At 40.7% G+C, this 22,243-nt stretch overlaps 2 protein-coding genes across 6 annotated transcripts in view; one reads left to right on the forward strand and one right to left on the reverse strand.

Moving 5' to 3' along the window:
- Nucleotides 1–14,869, reverse strand: part of slka (STE20-like kinase a) — a 35,637-nt gene extending 20,768 nt beyond the window's left edge. For 3 of the 4 annotated variants that reach the window (XM_021611228.2, XM_021611226.2, XM_021611222.2), the window contains exons 1-5: nt 13,954–14,869; nt 9,187–9,351; nt 5,519–5,567; nt 2,314–2,463; nt 1,516–1,588 (exon numbers count right to left, since the gene is read on the reverse strand). In XM_021611228.2, coding sequence (XP_021466903.2) covers nt 1,516–1,588; nt 2,314–2,463; nt 5,519–5,567; nt 9,187–9,351; nt 13,954–14,106 — 590 coding nt within the window. In that variant the 5' untranslated portion in view covers nt 14,107–14,869. The remainder of the gene's footprint in view (nt 1–1,515; nt 1,589–2,313; nt 2,464–5,518; nt 5,568–9,186; nt 9,352–13,953) is intronic. The other variant, XM_021611234.2, reaches the window with a different exon arrangement.
- Nucleotides 14,870–18,795: 3,926 nt separating this feature from the next.
- Nucleotides 18,796–22,243, forward strand: part of LOC110529112 (SH3 and PX domain-containing protein 2A) — a 95,335-nt gene continuing 91,887 nt past the window's right edge. The window contains exon 1 of one of the 2 annotated variants that reach the window (XM_021611240.2): nt 18,796–19,204. In XM_021611240.2, coding sequence (XP_021466915.1) covers nt 19,133–19,204 — 72 coding nt within the window. In that variant the 5' untranslated portion in view covers nt 18,796–19,132. The remainder of the gene's footprint in view (nt 19,205–22,243) is intronic. The other variant, XM_021611249.2, reaches the window with a different exon arrangement.

A 22,243-nucleotide genomic window follows, 5' to 3' on the forward strand; every position in this document is an offset into this window, starting at 1 on the left:
CATACAACAACACAGAGTTGCACATGGAGTAAAACAAACATACAGTCAATAATACAGTATAAACAAGTCTATATACAATGTGAGCAAATGAGGTGGGATAAGGGAGGTAAAGGCAAAAAAAGGCCATGGTGGCAAAGTAAATACAATATAGCAAGTAAAACACTGGAATGGTAGATTTGCAGTAGAAGAATGTGCAAAGTAGAAATACAAATAATGGGGTGCAAAGGAGCAAAATAAATACATTTATTAAATACAGTAGGGAAAGAGGTAGTTGTTTGGGCTAAATTATAGGTGGGCTATGTACAGGTGCAGTAATCTGTGAGCTGCTCTGACAGTTGGTGCTTAAAGCTAGTGAAGGAGATAAGTGTTTCCAGTTTCAGAGATTTTTGTAGTTCGTTCCAGTCATTGGCAGCAGAGAACTGGAAGGAGAGGCGGCCAAAGAAAGAATTGGTTTTGGGGGTGACTAGAGAGATATACCTGCTGGAGTGTGTGCTACAGGTGGGAGATGCTATGGTGACCAGCGAGCTGAGATAAGGGGGAACTTTACCTAGCAGGGTCTTGTAGATGACATGGAGCCAGTGGGTTTGGCGACAAGTATGAAGCGAGGGCCAGCCAACGAGAGCGTACAGGTCGCAATGGTGGGTATTATATGGGGCTTTGGTGACAAAACGGATTGCACTGTGATAGACTGCATCCAATTTGTTGAGTAGGGTATTGGAGGATATTTTGTAAATGACATCGCCAAAGTCGAGCATTGGTAGGATGGTCAGTTTTACAAGGGTATGTTCGGCAGCATGAGTGAAGGATGCTTTGTTGCGAAATAGGAAGCCAATTCTAGATTTAACTTTGGATTGGAGATGTTTGATATGGGTCTGGAAGGAGAGGTTACAGTCTAACCAGACACCTAAGTATTTGTAGTTGTCCACATATTCTAAGTCAGAGCCGTCCAGAGTAGTGATGTTGGGCAGGTGCAGGTAGCGATCGGTTGAAGAGCTTGCATGTTCTGTTAATATAAATGACCATAATCTAAAATTGATTTCTGTCATCCTGAGCACCGTGGGTGGACACCCTAATCAGGTTACGCACCAATGCATACATGTCAGGTAAATGAATCAAATGTCCAGTAAATTAAAATGCTGCTGGTCAAATGTCCGGCACCACATTTTCCTAACGGAAACCCTCTGTGTGTGTGTGTGTGTGTGGTGAGTGCCCACAAGAACCATTCTTTGTGTGTGTGTGTGGTGAAAGCTGGTGTGCATTTGTGTACACCGAGTGTGCGTTCTGGTGTTAGTTTCAAATAATGTACTATTGGGAACATGAGTCAGTGCTTTGGACACTCTGAAAGAGCTTTTTCATTCACCCCTACAGTAATATACTGGTAATTAGCTTGACATCATCGCTGCGAAACAAATGGTTGCCCCTTGGCAATGAAATACCCCTCACACAAGTTTTGTTCAGTTCAAATCAGAAGCTCTATAAAATGGATACATAAAGAATCAGAACAGCATGACTCACCAATATGGAGTGCCAATGAAAGAATCTCTTCTCTGCAGCGTCATGGTATTCTTAGCGGACACGCCAAAGTCAGCTGAAAACAGACATCGATTCAGAATTTAGTAGTTGGGCAGTTGGGTAGAGATGGAGAATGACAGAGACTTTATGCATTTCATTGTTTTTATAAGAAAAGGTTAATATAGGTTAATATACATCCACATTATATGAATAATAAAGGACTACTTCTACTGTCATTGCTACACTACCTTGTGATTATTTCAGAATGTTACTGTGCGTCTCAACGCAGTCTTCGAGTACATCTGAGAGGTCAAATGAAGCGTTGTGTAGCTAGCGACTGCCTGCTAATTAAGGCTACGCCTAGCCCCGTCACGACCCTCTGTATGCCTACATCGTATGAATCATCATGGAAACTGTAGCTATGGATGCTATCACTTAACTCAACTGCAATCATTTACATATCCAAGGCTTCATTTGCATACATTTGCAGCCTGCATGTTGCCAATAATGATGATGAATCGCCCACATCATGAAACCTGTATTTTTAACAATACATATCAGGCCAGTGTCCAGTCCACTACATTCTCTACTGGGCTGGATGCAAAGGCACTCAAAGGGGTAGTAATACTACACTTTTCCAGCCTAAAGCCTGTTAGGAGTGTCACGTTTGAACAATATCTTTTCAGGATACCAGTTAAACCTATTCGCAAGTCAACAGAGGACAGCCTACTACTCATGAAATACAGTAGGAGATATTCTTAGACAAAGAGCCAATAGAAGTCCAGCGAGGCAAAGCCTTACCCAATTTGATGTCTCCCTCCTGTGAGAAAAGGATGTTCCCGGCCTTCAGGTCTCTGTGGATGACCTTGATCTCATGAAGGTAGGCCAGGGCCTCCAACGTCTGCCTACACACCACCCGGATCTGGGGCTCTGTCAGAGGCCTCTCAAGCTCTGCAGAGGCAAAGACGGAAGCATCCACATGAATTTAGTGTACCATAAAATCTCTATCCACTGGAACTTTCTGTGTCGTATGTTGACATTTCATGAAGGTTTTACCAATGCTTTATGTACTGTATCCTTCATAGTACATAGTGAACACACACTAAACATAACAATTTGGAGACATGGGCCTGTAACCCTTAGCAACTGCAAAAGAACACTGTTCCATGCCCTTCTTCCCACAGCCAGCAGTCATAACTGGACCAACAGCATGGTAGAGTGAGTCACACCACTGGACCACTCCTGATCCAACAGAAGAGGTTCAACCATGACATCTCTTCTCTGTTTAAAGAGTGACTGCTTTTAAAAAGCAACGAATCCCTTTGAAAAAACAGCCTGTGGCATCAATATGAGTCAGACACAGTTATTCCAGTGTCAAAATTGACTACAAAGTGTAAATAGGATAATTTAGGTGATAAAGTCAGTCTAACCTAAAACGGAGTTTGGACCATCCGTGCGTCACAACGGGTAAATGATTTCATTTGATGATGTCCATTTTCCCACTAACATGGGGTGAAGAGCTGTGGTGATTGCGCTCTATCCAACAGCATACACGATGAGACATACCTGCCCAGCAGCCTGGCATTATCTACATAGTAGAACATGTTGCACATTTTCTACTAGCGAAATCCTGCAACAAACTCCTTAAGATGTCAAATTGCGCAACTCAAACATTCTCAGCAAAAACATAAAAATTAATTACAGATGTCTTGTTTTATCTTAGATTCATTGTGGCGATTTTGAGGGGACAAACATCATCAACCAAACGCGGAATCGGTCAGGAAACACACCTACAAACTGAAACCATGTGTTTGATGTATTTGATACCATTCCATTTATTCAGCTCCAGTCATTAGAACGAGACCGTTCTCCCCAATTAAGGTGCCACCAACCCCCTGTGACTTACATGCTTAGAGTGAAGAATGGTAGCAGCCTATGTCAACTTATTACACAAAACAGGCTATTTGTGCTATCATTATCAGCCTGTGTGAATTGTGATCTACTCACTATAAACTGTGTGGTACAATATAATGACAGGGTGTTGTTACAAAATGGAGGACATGTGGTCTCAACTCAAAGATTAATTTAATATCTTACATATCACAGTGTAAAGACTGACACCCAGTGTTACAGATACAGGTAACCTGTGTGTATCCTGTGTGTATTTCTTTTCTCTCCTTCTCCCCTCACAGGTGACAATCATCATTCCCCAATCAGTCACCAATCAATCATCAATCAGAAGACACCTTCTCCTTTTCCCTTACCCTATCACATTCCCTTTCCCTTGGTTTAAAAACCCATTCAGTTGTTTTCTCTGGAGCTCAATCTCTCTGTAGATCTCTTGTTTGGTTTAGCAACTACATGTCACAATGTCTGTTACCCTGTGAGTATTGTTTTTGTTATGGTGTTTGACTTTGTTTGATGGTGGGGAAAGGGGGTACCAAGACAAGTCGCCCATGGGCATACACTACCCGTAGGAATACTTTGTCTAAGAACACTAGTTAGAACTGGGTGGACCACCCACTGTATTTTTGGTTAGTTAGTTAGCTGTATTGAAGTAGGCTAGTCTAGCTTAGGGGTGTTTTTGGGAGATTTGTTTCTTTCCTTGGGTCCAGCTCAGCCCCTTTTCCTGCCCCGCTTTACCGTGTGTTTACCAAATAAACCATGAGTGTTTGACGGTAGATTTAAGTTGTCTGTGGTTATTCTCACTGTTACTTTTTCACTGTTATAATTTGCATGAATTATGAGCCAAAGCGATTCGTATCACCCAGTCACATCTGCAGGCTTAATTTTGTAGCCTAGCGATTATTAAGAGCATTGGGCCAGTAACCAAAAGGCCGCTGGTTTAAATCCTTGAGCAGACTGTCTGTGCCCTTGAGCAAGGCACTTAAAGCTAAATGCTCCTGTAAGTCGCTCTGGACATTTAGCGTCTGCTAAATGACTAAAATATCAAATCAGCAAGTCCGAATACAACTCTAAACCAATGGTGGGAGGTTCCTTAAATTCCAAAGAACACAAAGGAAAGTACTGAGGCATTAAAACTGGACTAACCACTCCTAGAAATGGGAACTATGATACACTTTCACCACTCCACCACTGAGTGGAGGGAACATTCTACACTGGCTGAAATGTCTTGAAATAGAAAAAAACATTTGATCTGACTGATGATCTGACTCTCCAGAGGGTAGTGAGGTCTGCACAACGCATCACCGGGGGCAAACTACCTGCCCTCCAGGACACCTACACCACCCGATGTCACAGGAAGGCCATAAAGATCATCAAGGACATCAACCACCCGAGCCACTGCCTGTTCACCCCGCTATCATCCAGAAGGCGAGGTCAGTACAGGTGCATCAAAGCTGGGACCGAGAGACTGAAAAACAGCTTCTATCTCAAGGCCATCAGACTGTTAAACAGCCACCACTAACACTGAGTGGCTGCTGCCAACACACTGACACTGACTCAACTCCAGCCACTTTAATAATGGGAATTGATGGGAAATGATGTAAATATATCACTAGCCACTTTAAACAATGCTACCTTATATAAATGTTACTTACCCTACATTATTCATCTCATACGCATACGGATATACTGTACTCTATAGCATCGACGGTATCCTTATGTAATACATGTATCACTAGCCACTTTATACTATACTATGCCACTTTGTTTACATACTCATCTCATTTGTACATACTGTACCCGATACCATCTACTGTATCTTGCCTATGCTGCTCTGTACCATCACTCATTCATATATCCTTATGTACATATTCTTTATCCCCTTACACTGTGTACAAGACAGTAGTTTTGGAATTGTTAGTTAGATTACTTGTTATTACTGCATTGTCGGAACTAGAAGCACAAGCATTTCGCTACACTCGCATTAACATCTGCTAACCATGTGTATGTGACAAATAAAATTTGATTTGATTTGATTTGATTTGATTTGATTTGATGAGTGACATTTTCCATGTATTCCATTTTGAAAATCCATACTCACCCAACATGACTGCATCGACAGCACCTCCCGCACAGAACTCAATCAGAATCTGAGGAGAGAAAAATACAGTTACTGTACCAATGTGTCCCCCCCAATGTTATGTGCGTTTCAGAGTAACACTCAAAGCAGGAGACATCAACGTTTTGAGGGAGCCTCGAGGTCAAATTCTTTGTAGCTGGATGAAAACAGCATTTCACAAAAGGCGTTTGCGAGACACTTTGATTCAACCTACTCTGTTGCATGCACAAACTTGTCATTTAATAAGATGAGTGAGTTTCACAGTGGATATTCACATTCTATTATGTAAACTGTGAGCTTAATTCACATGTAAAAAAAAAAAAAAGGGACAACTCAATTACAGATATCCTTCACAGCAAATTATCTTAACAACCCTGTGAAAGCTCTTCAAATTCTCGTGGTCAATGCTAACCAGTGCAATAACTTTCAATCAAGTGTGAGACTTCATGAAGGGGACTTCTTCATTTTTTGTAAGGGATTCAGTTTGGCATACATGTTTGTTAATCTGCAGCAGAAACGACATCAAGTTTTTACATCAGCTCTATTTCAAAGAAAGTGTGGAGTCCTCAGACAGCAATGTCACTGCAAGCAATTCAAATCTGACCACACTATTTGTATTACAGGAAGATGTGAGAAAAACAAATGCCTACTCTATTGAGCTCTGCTCCAGTGTTGTTCCTAGGAGGAAGAATCATTGTAGCAGCCCTTGCCTCAGATACAATGGTCCACACACACAGCAGAGGAATGAGAGGTCTACTCTACATAACCTCTTAGAACCATTCCAACACTTTCTACAACAACTATTAAAGATAACTTTATCAATTGACCCTTTGCTAAGCACCATCCCAGAATTTTGGGCAACCACTTGCAGCACTCCAATAGATAGCAACTGTGTAAAATCTGACAACTCTGACAAGCTCACGTTTGTATTGCATGAAAGCCAGTGAGGGATATGGCAAAAACGGTTTAAAAAATGTATGTTTAAATGGCTAAATAATTGAACAGTACACCAGAGGTACTTGCTACTTGTTGTTCCTGAAATGCAGCACCTGTTGGACCTGTTGGATAATTTTTTTAAATCTGAAATTACACTTGTTATATTGTTTGCTAGCTCTGTCTTATTGACCACCCCAAGTTTCTAACGCTAGCTAGCCACTTAATATAAGTTTTTTTTTTTCTCAAAATATATGTTAGCTAGCAAAGCTAGGAACGTTATGAATACATCTCCAATCTGCTGTCGACATCAGGATACGATTTGAGAGCACTAGTTATCTCCAAAAGTGGATATAGCTTTGACTGCGTGCTGACAGTGAATTCAGAACCCTTCAGTGGCTAGCTAAAAGTTTGAGATCACTGTGAGGGGATTTCGCCAGTGGTTGGATGGGGAATTGGGCTTCCCGGGAAAATGTTGTCCAAGGTTGCAACAGTAACCAAGGGGGGGGGGGGGGGGGGGGGGGGCTTAGCAAATTGTAAATTGAAGGAACAGAACTTCAAACCTGTGTTGTGTTCAGTTGGCACACCATGGAAAAAATGCTTTGAGGAGGTACTACAGGAACATGTCACATAAGAACACTCATTTTCCGTTTGAAAAAGTTTGTCTGTTTGCTGCTGCTGAACACAACCGAGTCCTACTGAACGCAACCCTTATTTCTCTGTTGAAATTAACATCCCCAACATAGCTAAACATCACTATCGTGTGCATTGCGATTTTTCAAAGACATCGCATCGAGCTGATCTAATGCAATTCTTGACTTGCACAGGACTAGGTAAGCGCACTAACCTACTGGTAAAGTTCCGCCTGGTTTATCAGATGATGTCATGGACTAATGCAGTTTTGGAGATGTGAAAACTGACCAGCCTCTGTGATAAAAGCTATTGTGAACTATACTATATCACCTGATCTATGGGAGCATAGCCAGGACGTGTCAAACAGCAGCTTGAGGTATCGGATGCACAAATCAATCAAAACCCTCACTGAGCAACGCCCATTCAGTGAGTTAAACAAAGAGGATGGAAAGACTGGTGATCCATTATGTAATGATGCACATCAATGGAGGGCTAACCGTTTTACAATAATGAACCATTTGAAACGGTTTACTAATGTTATCATGAATTAAATATGATACAATTATCCTTACAGCAGTAAAGATCTCCATTATTGTTTACTATGCCTTAACCGTGCCATAAGACATCAGCCGCTAGCTACCATTTTACTGGCAGTGCCTGCCTTATGTATATTTCACAGCATTCACCTACTGTTGCACAGGGTTTGGTATGAATGAGTCCTTTTTTTGGCTGAATGGAATGTTCACACACATTAACTAAACGCCTGACATGTTTTAAAGGCATACGTTACACATTAATCTCTCTCAGGACTCAACCAGTGGCACACACGACAAGGTTTGATGTCTCTAAATTATTCATTAGCACTTTCTCAAGCCCAGAGTAGCAGTCCATTATCTTCCCATGGCTGCAGCCCCACAGCGGGGGATCACATGATACCACCTGGACATAAATGCGCTGTTGTTCTCTCCAAACACACCAACAGTGTGACAGGATCCTCTGACAGCGTTCACACAGCAGTTGATGGTGATTAGTGCTTTTTGAGGTTGGTTCATTTATGAAAAAATAATCACAGTTTTGATTCAGGCTGCCCACTGTTCCTAAGCCGTCATTGAAATTAAGAATTTGTTCTTAACTGACTTGCCTAGTTAAATAAAGATTTTAAAAAATACAGAAATAGGAAATTACTATGAAATAATAAGATATTTATGTTGAGTATATTACTTTGTTTTTATTTGAGGACTTTGTCATCATTTAATCTCTGCTAAGGCAGTAGCAGCCAGCCAGTCAGACCACCTAACCTTATCTCTGTCTTTAGCCATCCTATTTAGATACACTAGACTGCCTAAGGATGCTGCAGAGCTCTCTGACAAAATCCTTTTACTAGTTCTTCAAAGTAGAAAAGGTACTTTCACAAACTGTCTCTATCCCTCTCGTTGTTGTGTACATTCCTCTCTCATGCGTTCTGTGTGTATCTAACCTTACATAGCAGGGTAAAAGTGTATCCGAAAGAATCAGCACAGTGGATTCTGGTCATTGTAGTTAATTTCCACGTTTCTGCTCTGAGCTAGGTTGAATATTTCCTTAGTGAAAACTTCAACTCCCTTCAACCCAGTGTCCCATAGTTCTTGACTTCTCTTGTGAATTATCTGATTTCTCTCTAGAGAAACGGCACAATGGGCTCACACAGAAATACAAACTAAACGGAATTCAAGTAATTGAACTGAAAATTATCGAAAAAATGCATAAAAACAAAATGGTCGCTCAGCACTATCCCCATGTGAAGTCTGGGACTTGAGAGAGAATAAGGGGCGACATTGATAAGAGAATGTGAGGTGACCTTATTTAAATCGTAAGGTTAATCTCTCAAGCACTGGTTTGTGAATAAATTAGGAATATCATCATGTTTGACTTGTGTGAGGTGCATATAGATTGATGTTTCTCAAGTGTTAGACGGTGAACTCCCGCACTTTAGCAGGTTCATGAGTATACACACAAGTGTGTGAGTGGTGTGAACTGTGAACACTGTCAGTGGCCCTGTTCTCCACATCTGAGAAACCCAATCCCTCCAGAGGGAGCCCACTTACCCACAGTTTGCTTTCATAATAGAAGGCATCCAGCAGTTTGACTATGTAACGGTGATCACAGGAGGCCAGAATGTCTATCTCCACCATGTAATCCTCCAACTCCTCCTCTGTCTTGGTATCGATCACCTTGGCAGCAGCCAGGGTCCCAGTCTGCTTGTTCTGGGCCTGAAACAAAGACACCGACAAAGGAAATGAGTGAATATATTCCCCTGATAACAAGCACCATTCGATCAAACTCATACCGCAGAAAAAGAGCAACAGATTATTAGCCGTACTAATGGATAGTGGTTAATGTAAAGACATTTATGAACGGTAACGATAACATGAAAAGGCCACTGCCATTTTGGAGTTGGAGCATTTAGCATTGGAGTGGTTTATGGTAGAGCAGCTGAAGGCAATTTTCTAAAAAGGTCACATCTTTCTGTAAATGTATTTCATCATTCAGACACAAAAACGTAAGAGGCTTTATATTTGCAGGAAAATCAGCTTGAGGAGAGGCCAAATTCGCATCTGGGGTCAGGACAATTACAGTGTGGAGTCTGGAGAAAACGGATCATCTGTTAGCTGAACTGTATTAACTAGTCTATCAAGGTTAACTGTTCCTATGTGTTTCATTTCATGAACAACGGATACCACATGCCCAAGCTATGCCATCTATCCTCGGTGATAACTACTGTAGAAACATTTACCGAAACATATTTTATATACTGTTTTATAGCAATATAAGCATGTTTCTGCTTTTAAAACAACAAAATTGTCATGACAGTTAAGTTACTGTGACCAATAGCCATATAACAGACACAAATGTTGACAGTAGGAAATTACAATAAAAAGAAGGGATTTAGGATCCAGCTCAAGGTCTGACAAAAGAGGAAGTTTGATTAGATATATAGAAAAAGGTATTAGCTTATGGCTTTAGGAAGCATAGACAAGTAACCATGTGTAATGGTCAAACGCATATAGATACATGCATGTTCCTTTGGCTACTTGCAAAGGCTTGACCTAGTTGAAAATGAATACATTTAAAGGGGAGAATGACCAGTTGTTCCATTCTCCACTTCCTCTCGCTCATGCAGACGGGGCTGCTATTTTGAGCTAAGCTTTGGCCGTAATGTTTATGGATACAGACCCAACCTAGTGGAGTTAAGGAAAGTTAAGGAGGGAAAGAGGGTGTGTCAGTGTAGCGAACTGCATCAGAATTTATATTTACACATAGTCACTCCCTTTTGTCTGTACCAGGCAACGCCTGCCCTAGCCTTAGCAGTCACACATTCAACACGAGGTCATACCTGTGACACTGTGCATATTTGCCTTCCTATTTTAGAGGGCTCTATGACCTCAGTTCTACTGGGCATGAGCCTTCACATTCCATCAAGAACTCTGATGGTTCATATCCAAGAAACAGTCTGACCTTTAGCAAAGCATAACAAGGAAACTGGCAAGAACACCAAATCAAAACATATCCAAGGATTTACATTAAAGAAGCATGGGCACATCCCCAAGCACGCAGAAGAGAAGGTAATGCGCTCTCAAATGATGAAGGGGAAAGTAACCTAGCTACAGTATGTGAATAGAGGGCTATCAGTTGTTTTTATTGGCCATTGTGACAGGGAGCTTTGGCTTGTCCTCACACCCACTTCAGCGGCTGTGCTCCACGGCCCGTCATGGGGTGAGCTCAGAGCTGTGACTCAGACTGAATGCCAAGAATCCCCTTCCTCCCAGACCCAGCCAGCTGATTCACCCACTGCTGCCACCTCTAACACCACCACACCTCAGCATGACACAGCCACTACAGGGCTGTGAAATAACACATGGAATATGATATTAAAAGGATCACTTTTATTTATACCAAATCTCTATTTGATGTAAATCAAATCAAACGTTATTTGGTCACATACACGTATTGACATGGCATGTAATATACAAAGGTCCAGATACTTTTTTGTCGATTTCACATGTTTTTGAGAAACTTACCAAAACCAGTGATTCACTTCCTCATCCTCGTTGTGCAGTACAGGGGCTCTGAAAAAATGGTCCAAAAACACCCAAGTACAGCTTGATTCGCAAGTAAATGGAATATAATGTTGTGGATAAAGTATAGAATGACAATTTCACGTGTACAACATCTAAAGACATGCACCACTATACTAAGAGCTTTTGCATTTCTAAAAGGACGTCTTTGGGTGTTTTTTGCAGCATTTGTTCCATGTTTTTTTCAGAGCCCCTGTAGTACACAATGAGGATCAGGAAGTAAATCGCTGGTTGGGGTAAGTTTCTCAAAAACAAGTGAACAAGTGAAAAAAGGAGTGTGGAACCTTTTATATCATGCACTTACACCAAAAATAGAGATTTGTTTGTGAAAGAGCTCAATTCTCCTTTAAGGTACAGCAGTGTGGAACAATGGCTGTAGGACAAGGGATGACTAAGATAATAGTGTACAGGGTATGATATTGTTATTACATGGTAACAGATTTGGTCAAGTGATCGGCTATGCACACTGCTCTGACACATACACTTACCCCACCAGACATGCCACCAGGGGTCTTTTCACAGTCCCCAAATCCAGAACAAATTCAAGAAAGCGTACAGTATTATATAGACCCCTTATTGCATGGAACTTCCATCTCATATCGCTCAAATAAACAGCTAACCTGGGTTCAAAAAACAGATAAAGCAACACCTCGTGTCACAACGACTCTCCCCTATTTGACCTAGATAGTTTGTGTGTATGCATTGCTATGTAGGCTACGTGTGCCTTTAAAAAATATATTGTTAACCATTAGGGCAAACTCAACTTACTACATTCCATGACTGGGAGTGGATAGGAATTATATAGTACAATCTGTGACTGATAATATTAGAGCTGAGCTCACTGAAACAGTTGACATGATGTGTTTACTAGTGACAAAAGATATCCAGTTTAGACACACCAAATATGTTCTTATGTTGACAGAGACATTAGACATTAGAATGCTTGACTGAGGATGACAAGAAAAATAATTACAAAACAATGACAACAGGTAGGTGTTTTCCCCAACTCTGTTTGAGGGCTGCAGTGTCTCCAGTCCTGGCTTTCATCATTGCCTGCTAATCAGCTAATGAAGACATGGGTAACTGGGGAAAATTGACTCACTGGCTAATCACTGACATTATTTGATCAGTTAAGTTCCAGGAAAAGGAGAGAATCAGCAGACACGGAAGGCTCCAAGGACTGAATAAGAGACTTCTGACCTATAGAATACCTGAACATGCGCATGCAATAACAATTTGTTTACATTAGACATTAATAAACATGAGGAAAAAATTAAATCGATTTCAAATGTATATTTTTCTCTTGGTCATCAAAGCTCCGTTAGCAGATACCATGTAGGAACAGGTCAGCAACAAACAGTGATATTCCCTCTGCTCCATCTTGCTGACTCGGTCAAAGATGACACCCGTCCCAAACACGACAACGAAGAAAGTACAGCAGGGGGTAAATCATCAACAGTTCTATCTCTCAGTGTGTTGGTCCCAACCCTGACAGAGTAATGTTCAGGCCTTAACTAAGCATGACAACTATTGAATGGTTTAGCTTACTAGCCGCAGAGCCAAGAATAGACTAATACAACTGTTAATTGGCAAAATAAAGGAAACATCAACATAAAGTGTCGTAATAGGGCTTTGGGCCACCAAGAGCGAGAACAGCTTCAATGCACCTTGGCATAGATTCTACAAGTGTCTGGAACTCTATTGGAGGGATGTGACACCATTATTTTACGATAAATTCCATAATTGGATGTTTTGTTGATGGTGATGGAAAACGCTGTCTCAGGTGCCACCTGTTTTCAATATACTTTGTATCCCTAAATTACTCACATGTTTCCATTATTTATGCAGTTACCTGTAGATAGCCAATGTACATTATCACAAATTTCCACCCACATACTGACCTTCCGACATGAGAACCTACTACAGTATATGGTACTAACGCACATCCTGCTCACCCCTGAGCTATGCCAACAAAGTACCTGTTCACTAATGATGATGTGTCTACACTGCTGGGGCCTTTCTGACTGATAAGGCCCACTTATCTAGGGAACTATTCAACTGTATCCTGTTTCCTATGAGGTTTACTGCCTGCAATTCACACCCTCAAGCAATCCATATTGCTCTCATCTTCACAGTCAACAATAAGCTCTTCTTGAATGTGAACTATTCTGATTTGTTTTGCAGCCAAAGAGTTCCCCTTCCCAACTGGCCATGAGGACTTTCATACCCCACTGCACTGCTGTTCTGGGAGTATGAACTTGAACCCTTTTATTTGCACTTATCACCCACCATATCATTATGGAGGCCCCGTTGACTTTCTAGGAGAGGCACTCCTTGAAAACTGAATTTTTGACACAGATGAGCATTGAAAATGTCATTGTTTACCAGCAATGTATAATTCAGTAAGGATACCACTACCATATTCAATATTCATTCATAGAACAGTTGTGAGACATGTTCCCTTGGGTTGTGTAAAAAAAAAAGGTACTGTTTAGACAGGCAATGAGTCTTGCTATTTCATGTTGAGGTAGCCTAGTATTTGACATGTCAAGGGTGAACAAAAACGACAAAATTAGATGGGCCATGAGACAACAAAAAAAGGCATATTTGACATGTTGATGATAGGAGGGGTTGAGTTATGTCTCTCAGTAGAACTTCCTGTACGAAGGTATCATGAGTTACAGACTTGATCTTAATGGATTTTATATTGAAAGATAATATATCCGTTCGTTTTACCTTGTATACTTTCCCAAAGGCCCCATCTCCCAGTTCCCCAATAATCTCCCAGATTTCCTCCGGGTTCTCGTCTCTGTGTACGTGCTCATACTGTTTCTTCTTCTTATCAGACCCCAACTTGAAGATTTTACGAAAATTGAAGAACGACGACATCTTCTGTGAGTTTAGTATGAGTGGCCTTTCCAGCAATTCCCACAAAGAAAGAAGAATAATCCAATATTCCCAATAACGTCCAAGTGTCTATCAGGCTGTAATAGGGCAGCTTGCTCGCGCCACTGTGTCCATTTAGCCGCTAGACAAGTAGACAGACGATTCTTGAAATAAACCCAATAATAATAAACTACAATTCAATACCCGAATTTACTCATGAGCTGAAACATCAATCGCGCATTATTATTATTGTAAATTAAACAGTTCACATAACACGTTGGCTACATTTGATCGTTCTCAACAAAATTCACAAGGGTGGTCTTGGGATGGTTAACGTTACTGCCCCAATACACACACCGTCATTCTTAGACAATGTAACAACCGGTTTAATAAATGGATCTCAACAGACTAGCAGCATATTCTTGAAGTTCAGCGGTAGCGATTTCATAAAACTCCCTTCAAAGACATACTTATAACCCGTAGTTACGGCCCAACCACGCAATCTAATACAAGTCCTCTGTCGTCACAAGGAACGGAAAAATAAACGCGAGAATGAAATTAAGTTTCTCAGACTTGAAGCTCCACGAGACGGTAGTCATTTATGGTGTGGCCATTTCTAAACATTTCATTTTCCTCCGGTTGGTTTTAATAGGGAATATTCCTTCATACCGAACCAACTTCAGAATTGATAGAGTGCCTTGCCACCTCCTCCTTGCTGCATGTTGTGGAAAGCGCGTACCCGTGAAGCGCAGCCGCAATGAAAGCCTTGACATGGCCAAACAAAGCATTTGATAAATTCCTTCCAACCGATTACTAATACATTAAACAAATTCCACTCAAATGCAGTCTTCTTCATATCAATTTGTTTAATTCAGTTACCTGACTCAATTTGAAATTTAACAAGCTTGATATGTTTTATTCCTGTGCAATTAGCCGAGGCCTAAATACGATTCCAGTTCATCATCAAATCTTACATTTCCATATTTAAATTTTAATTAACTGATGTAATTTTTTTTCGATTGCATTGACCCTCACCCTCCCTGTTCAAACTAAAGTGATGCGAGTTATAATTGAAGTCCGTGCTTTTGGCGCCACCTTCTGAATTGTTTTGTCACGCACTCTTTTGTCATTTGCAATTTCTGTCTCACATCGAGGTTCAAGCAGCCAGCTCACTGCTTTGAAGAAATATGTATTTCTGAAAGGCTTGATTTATTCCAGTCTATTAACAATAAGCCAGTCCATTTTTGAACCCCACTCCCCCTTGTCAGTCTGAAATAGGTTAGGTCCACATGTAGTGGGGCAAAAAAGTATTTAGTCAGCCACCAATTGTGCAAGTTCTCCCACTTAAAAAGATGAAAGAGGCCTGTAATTTTCATCATAGGTACACTTCAACTATGACAGACAAAATGAGAAAAAAAAGCCAGAAAATCACATTGTAGGATTTTTAATGAATTTATTTGCAAATTATGGTGGAAAATAAGTATTTGGTCACCTACAAACAAGCAAGATTTCTGGCTCTCACAGACCTGTAACTTCTTCTTTAAGTGGCTCCTCTGTCCTCCACTCGTTACCTGTATTAATGGCACCTGTTTGAACTTGTTATCAGTATAAAAGACACCTGTCCACAAGCTCAAACAGTCACACTCCAAACTCCACTATGGCCAAGACCAAAGAGCTGTCAAAGGACAGCAGAAACAAAATTGTAGACCTGCACCAGGCTGGGAAGACTGAATCTGCAATAGGTAAGCAGCTTGGTTTGAAGAAATCAACTGTGGGAGCAATTATTAGGAAATGGAAGACATACAAGACCACTGATAATCTCCCTCGATCTGGGGCTACATGCAAAATCTCACCCCGTGGGGTCAAAATGATCACAAGAACGGTGAGCAAAAATCCCAGAACCACACGGGGGGGACCTAGTGAATGACCTGCAGAGAGCTGGGACCAAAGTAACAAAGCCTACCATCAGTAACACACTACGCCGCCAGGGACTCAAATCCTGCAGTGCCAGACGTGTCCCCCTGCTTAAGCCAGTACATGTCCATGCCCGTCTGAAGTTTGCTGGAGAGCATTTGGATGATCCAGAAGAAGAGATTGGGAGAATGTCATATGGTCAGATGAAACCAAAATATAACTTTTTGGTAAAAACTCAACTCGTCGTGTTTGGAGGACAAAGAATGCTGAGTTGCATCCAAAGAACACCATACCTATTGTGAAGCATGGGGGTGGAAACATCATGCTTTGGGGCTGTTTTTCTGCAAAGGGACCAGGACGACTGATCCGTGTAAAGGAAAGAATGAATGGGGCCATATCATGAGATTTTGAGTGAAAACCTTCCATCAGCAAGGGCATTGAATATGAAACGTGGCTGGGTCTTTCAGCATGACAATGATCCCAAACACATCGCCCGGGCAACGAAGGAGTGGCTTCGTAAGAAGCATTTCAAGGTCCTGGAGTGGCCTAGCCAGTCTCCAGATCTCAACCCCATAGAAAATCTTTGGAGGGAGTTGAAAGTCCGTGTTGCCCAGCAACAGCCCCAAAACATCACTGCTCTAGAGGAGATCTGCATGGAGGAATGGGCCAAAATACCAGCAACAGTGTGTGAAAACCTTGTGAAGACTTACAGAAAACGTTTGACCTCTGTCATTGCCAACAAAGGGTATATAACAAAGTATTGAGATAAACTTTTGTTATTGACCAAATACTTATTTTCCACCATAATTTGCTAATAAATTCATTAAAAATCCTACAATGTGATTTTCTGATTTTTTTTCTCATTTTGTCTGTCATAGTTGAAGTGTACCTATGATGAAAATTACAGGCCTCTCTCATCTTTTTAAGTGGGAGAACGTGCACAATTGGTGGCTGACTAAATACTTTTTTGCCCCACTGTATGTGTAAGAAATGGCCTAGTCTTACTCATACATGTATGTGCCTTATTGCTCACTGCAATAAGGCACAAAGGTTCACAGGAACTTTGTACAAACATATTTAATAAAAAAGTAAGTAGGTTAGTAGCATAGCATCAAAAAGCAAAGCTAAATAGAACATTTGGAGATTACTGGAATAACTGCAAAAACTGCAGAACATTATGCCGAGATAGGGAACCTCACCAGAAGGTGAACGTAACAAATATAGCTGTTGCCTATAGGTCTAGTGTGATCTCAACCACTGCCCTTCCGTTAAGCGTACCATAGAGCTGGTTATAGGCCTATAGCGCCGTCTTGAACTTGGAAGATTCCAACAGCAGGTAGGGTCAGGAAATGTATTATTTAAACATGAATAGGCCCATTCTTGTAGCATATCATGCATTATTTAGATTATCCTTTTTGTTTTATATACAATTTTAAACCGCAATTAAATAATTCAATGAGCATTAAATTTAAACAATTGGCAAATCATTTTAATAGTCTGAAAAAATAGGCCTACCAATACCATCCCTCTCAAAGGACAATGTAGAAAAAAGGCCAACGTAGAGTCCACGCAGTGAAGTGTTTTTGCGAACACACCTCAGTTCCTGGCAATTCGACACTGAGAGAGAAACTCATAAACAAAAGACAACAAACAAGTATTAGAAAACAAACAATTCAAACTTTGTGAACGAATATGTTTTACTTTAATAAATATCCCAGTCTCAGTGTATTTGGATTGTGTAGTAGGCCAAACAAACCAAAACATTGTCAGAGGTGTTCACTGGCCTCTACTCTCACATTTCAAATGCAGAATGTATGTGAAATGTACAGGTTGGCAAGTTCGAATCAGCCAGTGGATGAGCTCTATTGGGACCTCCACACAGTATGGTGGGGATCGTACATACCATACAAACGTAACATATCATACTAAATAGAAAGTTCGGTTTTACGTGCAGAATAATGCTCTGAGACCAAGTTGCAGCCCGACCTTTTACAGGGCTATCAGTTTCAATATTTTCAACAGCCTCTTTAGAGTTGGTGAATATTGTCAGAGGGAGTTTTCAGGGTAAGTGTGGGAGAACACGGTATTCGGTACAGTAGGACCCAGCTAGCGTCGGCTCGAGGCTTCGCTCACGTGTTACAATAGGTAAATTCTGGGTTCATGAGCAAGAACAATAGAATGCATTATTTAAGATGACCAATAGAGTGCAGTATAGCCACTTGTTTCAACTTCTTTCTCAACAATGGAATGCGGTCAGGGAAAACAGTAGGCTAACAGACTGAGATAAAACGAACTATTGGAAATACCATTTTGTTAAGACTACAAAAACATGTCCTATGGCAATTTGCTGAATGTGTTATAGTGGACTTGTAGGGTGTCAGAATTTCAACTGTAAAAATGCGTATTGCTTTATACTCATTGTGTCGATTGGACTACTTAAATAACCCCGTGAGACTTATGAAATGGTCGATTTTGTAGCCTATGCCATATACGTCATTGTTGGAATCCTATTTAGAGCAGACCTTAAATCCCTGCTGTAGCCTATAGGCCTATTTAATGATAGGCCTAACTAGTCATGGTAGATATGATCCCTTTAGATACGTCTATTCTACTATAACATTTTAAATAAGCTATTCTATTTTATTATATTCTAGTTGTTTATAAATGTTATGTGTTTGGGAGCACGCTATTTTTAAGGCTATAGTAATTCATCAGCCCTACGAATTACAATGGCTAGAGTCACACCGCCCCTCATTTAAGGACAGTAACTGTCCAACACAAGGGCCAACCTACTTTTCTTTCAAGGAGGGCTGAGCAGCAGTGCTCTGCAATATGCGCTCCCCGAACCGCTGCCCTCCTTCGGTGTGTTGTTTACAGTATTTCCTGCTCCGCAAAAATAACATGCAGCTGGTAACAACTTACATTGGATGGATGTAGCGGATCAGCACGCACGTTGTGCATTGTTACGCCAAACTTTACTTGACAAACATCGACTTTTCTTTTAGGCCTACATTGTCTTTTTTGGGACAATTGCGAAACTTTCCTTGACAATAAAGGATCATAAATGCCCCACACGTAACTCATTTCCCACCAACTGGATCAAAAGTTGTTCAAGATGCAGTTCCGAACTGTCCTTGAAGTGAAAGTTGTGGATGTGCAAAAGAGGCGGAATCCCTCCAAACATTATGTGAGTATATTCTATTGATTTCTGACAATGCTTGTGCTTGGCTTGTGCTTCATGACCATAAACAATAACTTGACGTTTTGTCTGATATATAATTTTAAATACGTACACTTGCTTATTATTTTATTTTCTGCTGTCAGTTTTTATTTTACATTTACTTAACTAGGGAAGTAAGTTAAGAACAAATTCTTATTTTCAATGACGGCCTAGGAACAGTGGGTTAACTGCCTTGTTCAGAGGCAGAACGACAGATTTTTACCTTGTCAACTCTTGCAACCTTCCGGTTACTAGTCCAACGCTCTAACCACTAGGCTACCTGCCGATCCAAGTAAAACCGTCAATAAGTAAAACATTGAGTTATCTATATTGTAGAATTATATGCACTGGAACAAGTAGGAACATTGCTAGTCTCCATAGAGGAAAATCAATTAGTCTGCCAAATCCAATAGGATTAATTAAGCAGAGAGAGGATACATGTAACCAGGACTGCCTGAGGTCCCCAAAGCCTTCCCCCCTGGGGTATCACATTGGGAGATCCTGCTGGCCTGGGAAGTCCCTTGAGTAAAACATAAATCAAATCTCATTATCGATGAGCTAAGCAACTGAAAATGCTTATCCTGTTTTAGAGAGAGGAAAAAGGCAACCCTTTGTCTTTTGTCTCCAAGGTTACAGTGTGACTTCCTTGCATGGGTGAGAGAGGGACACTGGGCACAAGGACTGAGAGTCTTTGGCAACTACAGTATTGCCACAGTGTTTTGAGATAGAAGACAGTTTCTTTCAGATACCTTCCATAACCTTTTGTCCAAAAAGCAATTTTGTTCATTCTTAAAAATGTTCTATAATGCATATAAATGAAATAACAAGCCTGTGTTTAACTTGCATTGGATGAAATCCCATGTCCGTGTGCTTTTAGCCAGTAAGAATAAGTAAAAACACTACTTATAAATAAGTAATGTCTCCACAGTCCACATCCCAAGCTTTAATGGTAGGTGTTTTTCCTTAATATCCTGCCAGCATGGAGATATTCTGTGGAATCCGTTGGCCTCTTTGTCAAAAAGTCTTGAAAGTTTGCTGGTCATGCAGATATTATGCTGACTTGCATGCAGAGTACTGTGGACATGGTCAGATACCATGTTGGATTTTATTGCAAGTTTTATTTTGTCAGTCCAACAACAACACCAGAAAGTGCTTGTTTTGTACATGTATTGTACATTCAGCAGTATTATGTTGGGCTTGAGAGGACCTCTCTTGATGATGTGTTGAATGAGTCTCTAGTGCCCAAAACGCATTCTACATATAGTAAATGTGTGTCATACGAACAAATGAGGTGTCTGAACTGACATTACCATTTACTGCACAGCTCCAAATTTGCTCTCTATGCACAGTATGTAAGACATTCTCAAAGGGATCTATATTTACCACACTTTAGGGGCACTGTTGTTTCCTAAACACTTAATCCAAAGCATTTGGCCATGTCGTCTGCACTCAATTAACTGTACAGGAACTTGGTCCACCCTGCAACACACTATTTCTGTAATGAACTATGCATAAAATCAAGAATTGATTTCAAATAGGACAGTTAAGTCTTTACTGACTGTAGTAATGTGTAGCGACACTTAGAAACCGCATGCAGATGCAGAACAATTAGCATATGTTCCTGCATCTGCAGTAGAAGAAAGGGTGTGTCCAAATGTTTGTGGCCTACATAGTAAGTGCCAGGGAGAGCTCCCACTCTAGCCATATAGTTATAGTCAACAGCCCCCTCTGGGATTATGCCATGGCTGTCGACTAGAGTCTGACAAAACAACATTGTAAAATACTAGAAAATGCAACTCTGGCCTAACTAGCTAGAGTATCTATCAAAGTTGGAGCCAATGAAGTGTAAATAGTTGATTATTTCCTTGAATTGTTTAAATGTAAAACCCAAAATGAAATGGCTAATGATTAAACCCTGTTGACCACCTCTTTGACCCGGCACGGGCTTCTAATGAGGTGTGTGCAGACAGACAGGCCTAATGAGTTAGCTTGACCTCTACTGACCCCCTGAAGTTTAGTCTGAAGGGAATTCTCTATGTGTCATTGGGTCAGTCAAAACTAAGTGGTATTACAGTGCCTTCAGAAAGTATTCACACCCCTTAACTTTTTCTACATTTTGTTGTGTTACAGCCTGAATTTAAGATTTTGTGTCACTGGCTGACACACAATACCCCATAATGTCAAAGTGGAAATATGTTTTTAGAAATGTTTACAAATTAATACAAAATGTAAAGCTGAAGTGTCTTGAGTCAATAAGTGTTCAATCCATTTGTAATGGCAAGCCTAAATAAGTTCAGGAGTAAAATTGTTCCCAACATGACACATAATAAGTTGCATGGACTCACTCTGTGTCTAATAATAGTGTTTAACATGATTTTTGCATGACTACCTCATCTCTGTACCCCCCCCCCCCCCCCCCCCCCCCCCACACACACACACAATTATCTGTAAGGTCCCTTAGTCAATCAATACATTTCAAACACAGATTCCAACCACAAAGACCAGGAAGGTTTTCCAATGCCTTGCAAAAATGGGCACCTATTGGTAGATGGGTAAAAATAAAAAAGCAGACATTGAATATCCCTTTGAGTATGGTGAAGTTATTAATTACACTTTGGATGATGTGTCAATACACCTATTCACTACAAAGATACGGGCATTCTTCCCAACATAGTTGCTGGAGTGGAAGGAAATCGCTCAGGGATTTCACCAAGAGGCCAATGGAGACTTTAAAACAGTTTAATGGCTGTGACATGAGAAAACTGAAGATAGATCAACAACATTGTAGTTACTCCACAATACTAACCTAAATGACAGAGCGAAAAGTAGGAAGCCTGTACAGAAAACAAATATTCCAAAACATGCAACCTGTTTGCAATAAGGCACTAAAGTAAAACGGCAAAACATTTGCAGAAATTAACTTTATGTCCTGAATACGAAGTGTTATTTTTGGGGAAAATCCAACCCAACACATCACTGAATACCACTCTTCATTTTTTTCAAGCA

Source organism: Oncorhynchus mykiss, chromosome 1 (genome assembly GCF_013265735.2).
Source record: "Oncorhynchus mykiss isolate Arlee chromosome 1, USDA_OmykA_1.1, whole genome shotgun sequence".
In the NCBI taxonomy this organism is placed as follows: domain Eukaryota; kingdom Metazoa; phylum Chordata; class Actinopteri; order Salmoniformes; family Salmonidae; genus Oncorhynchus; species Oncorhynchus mykiss.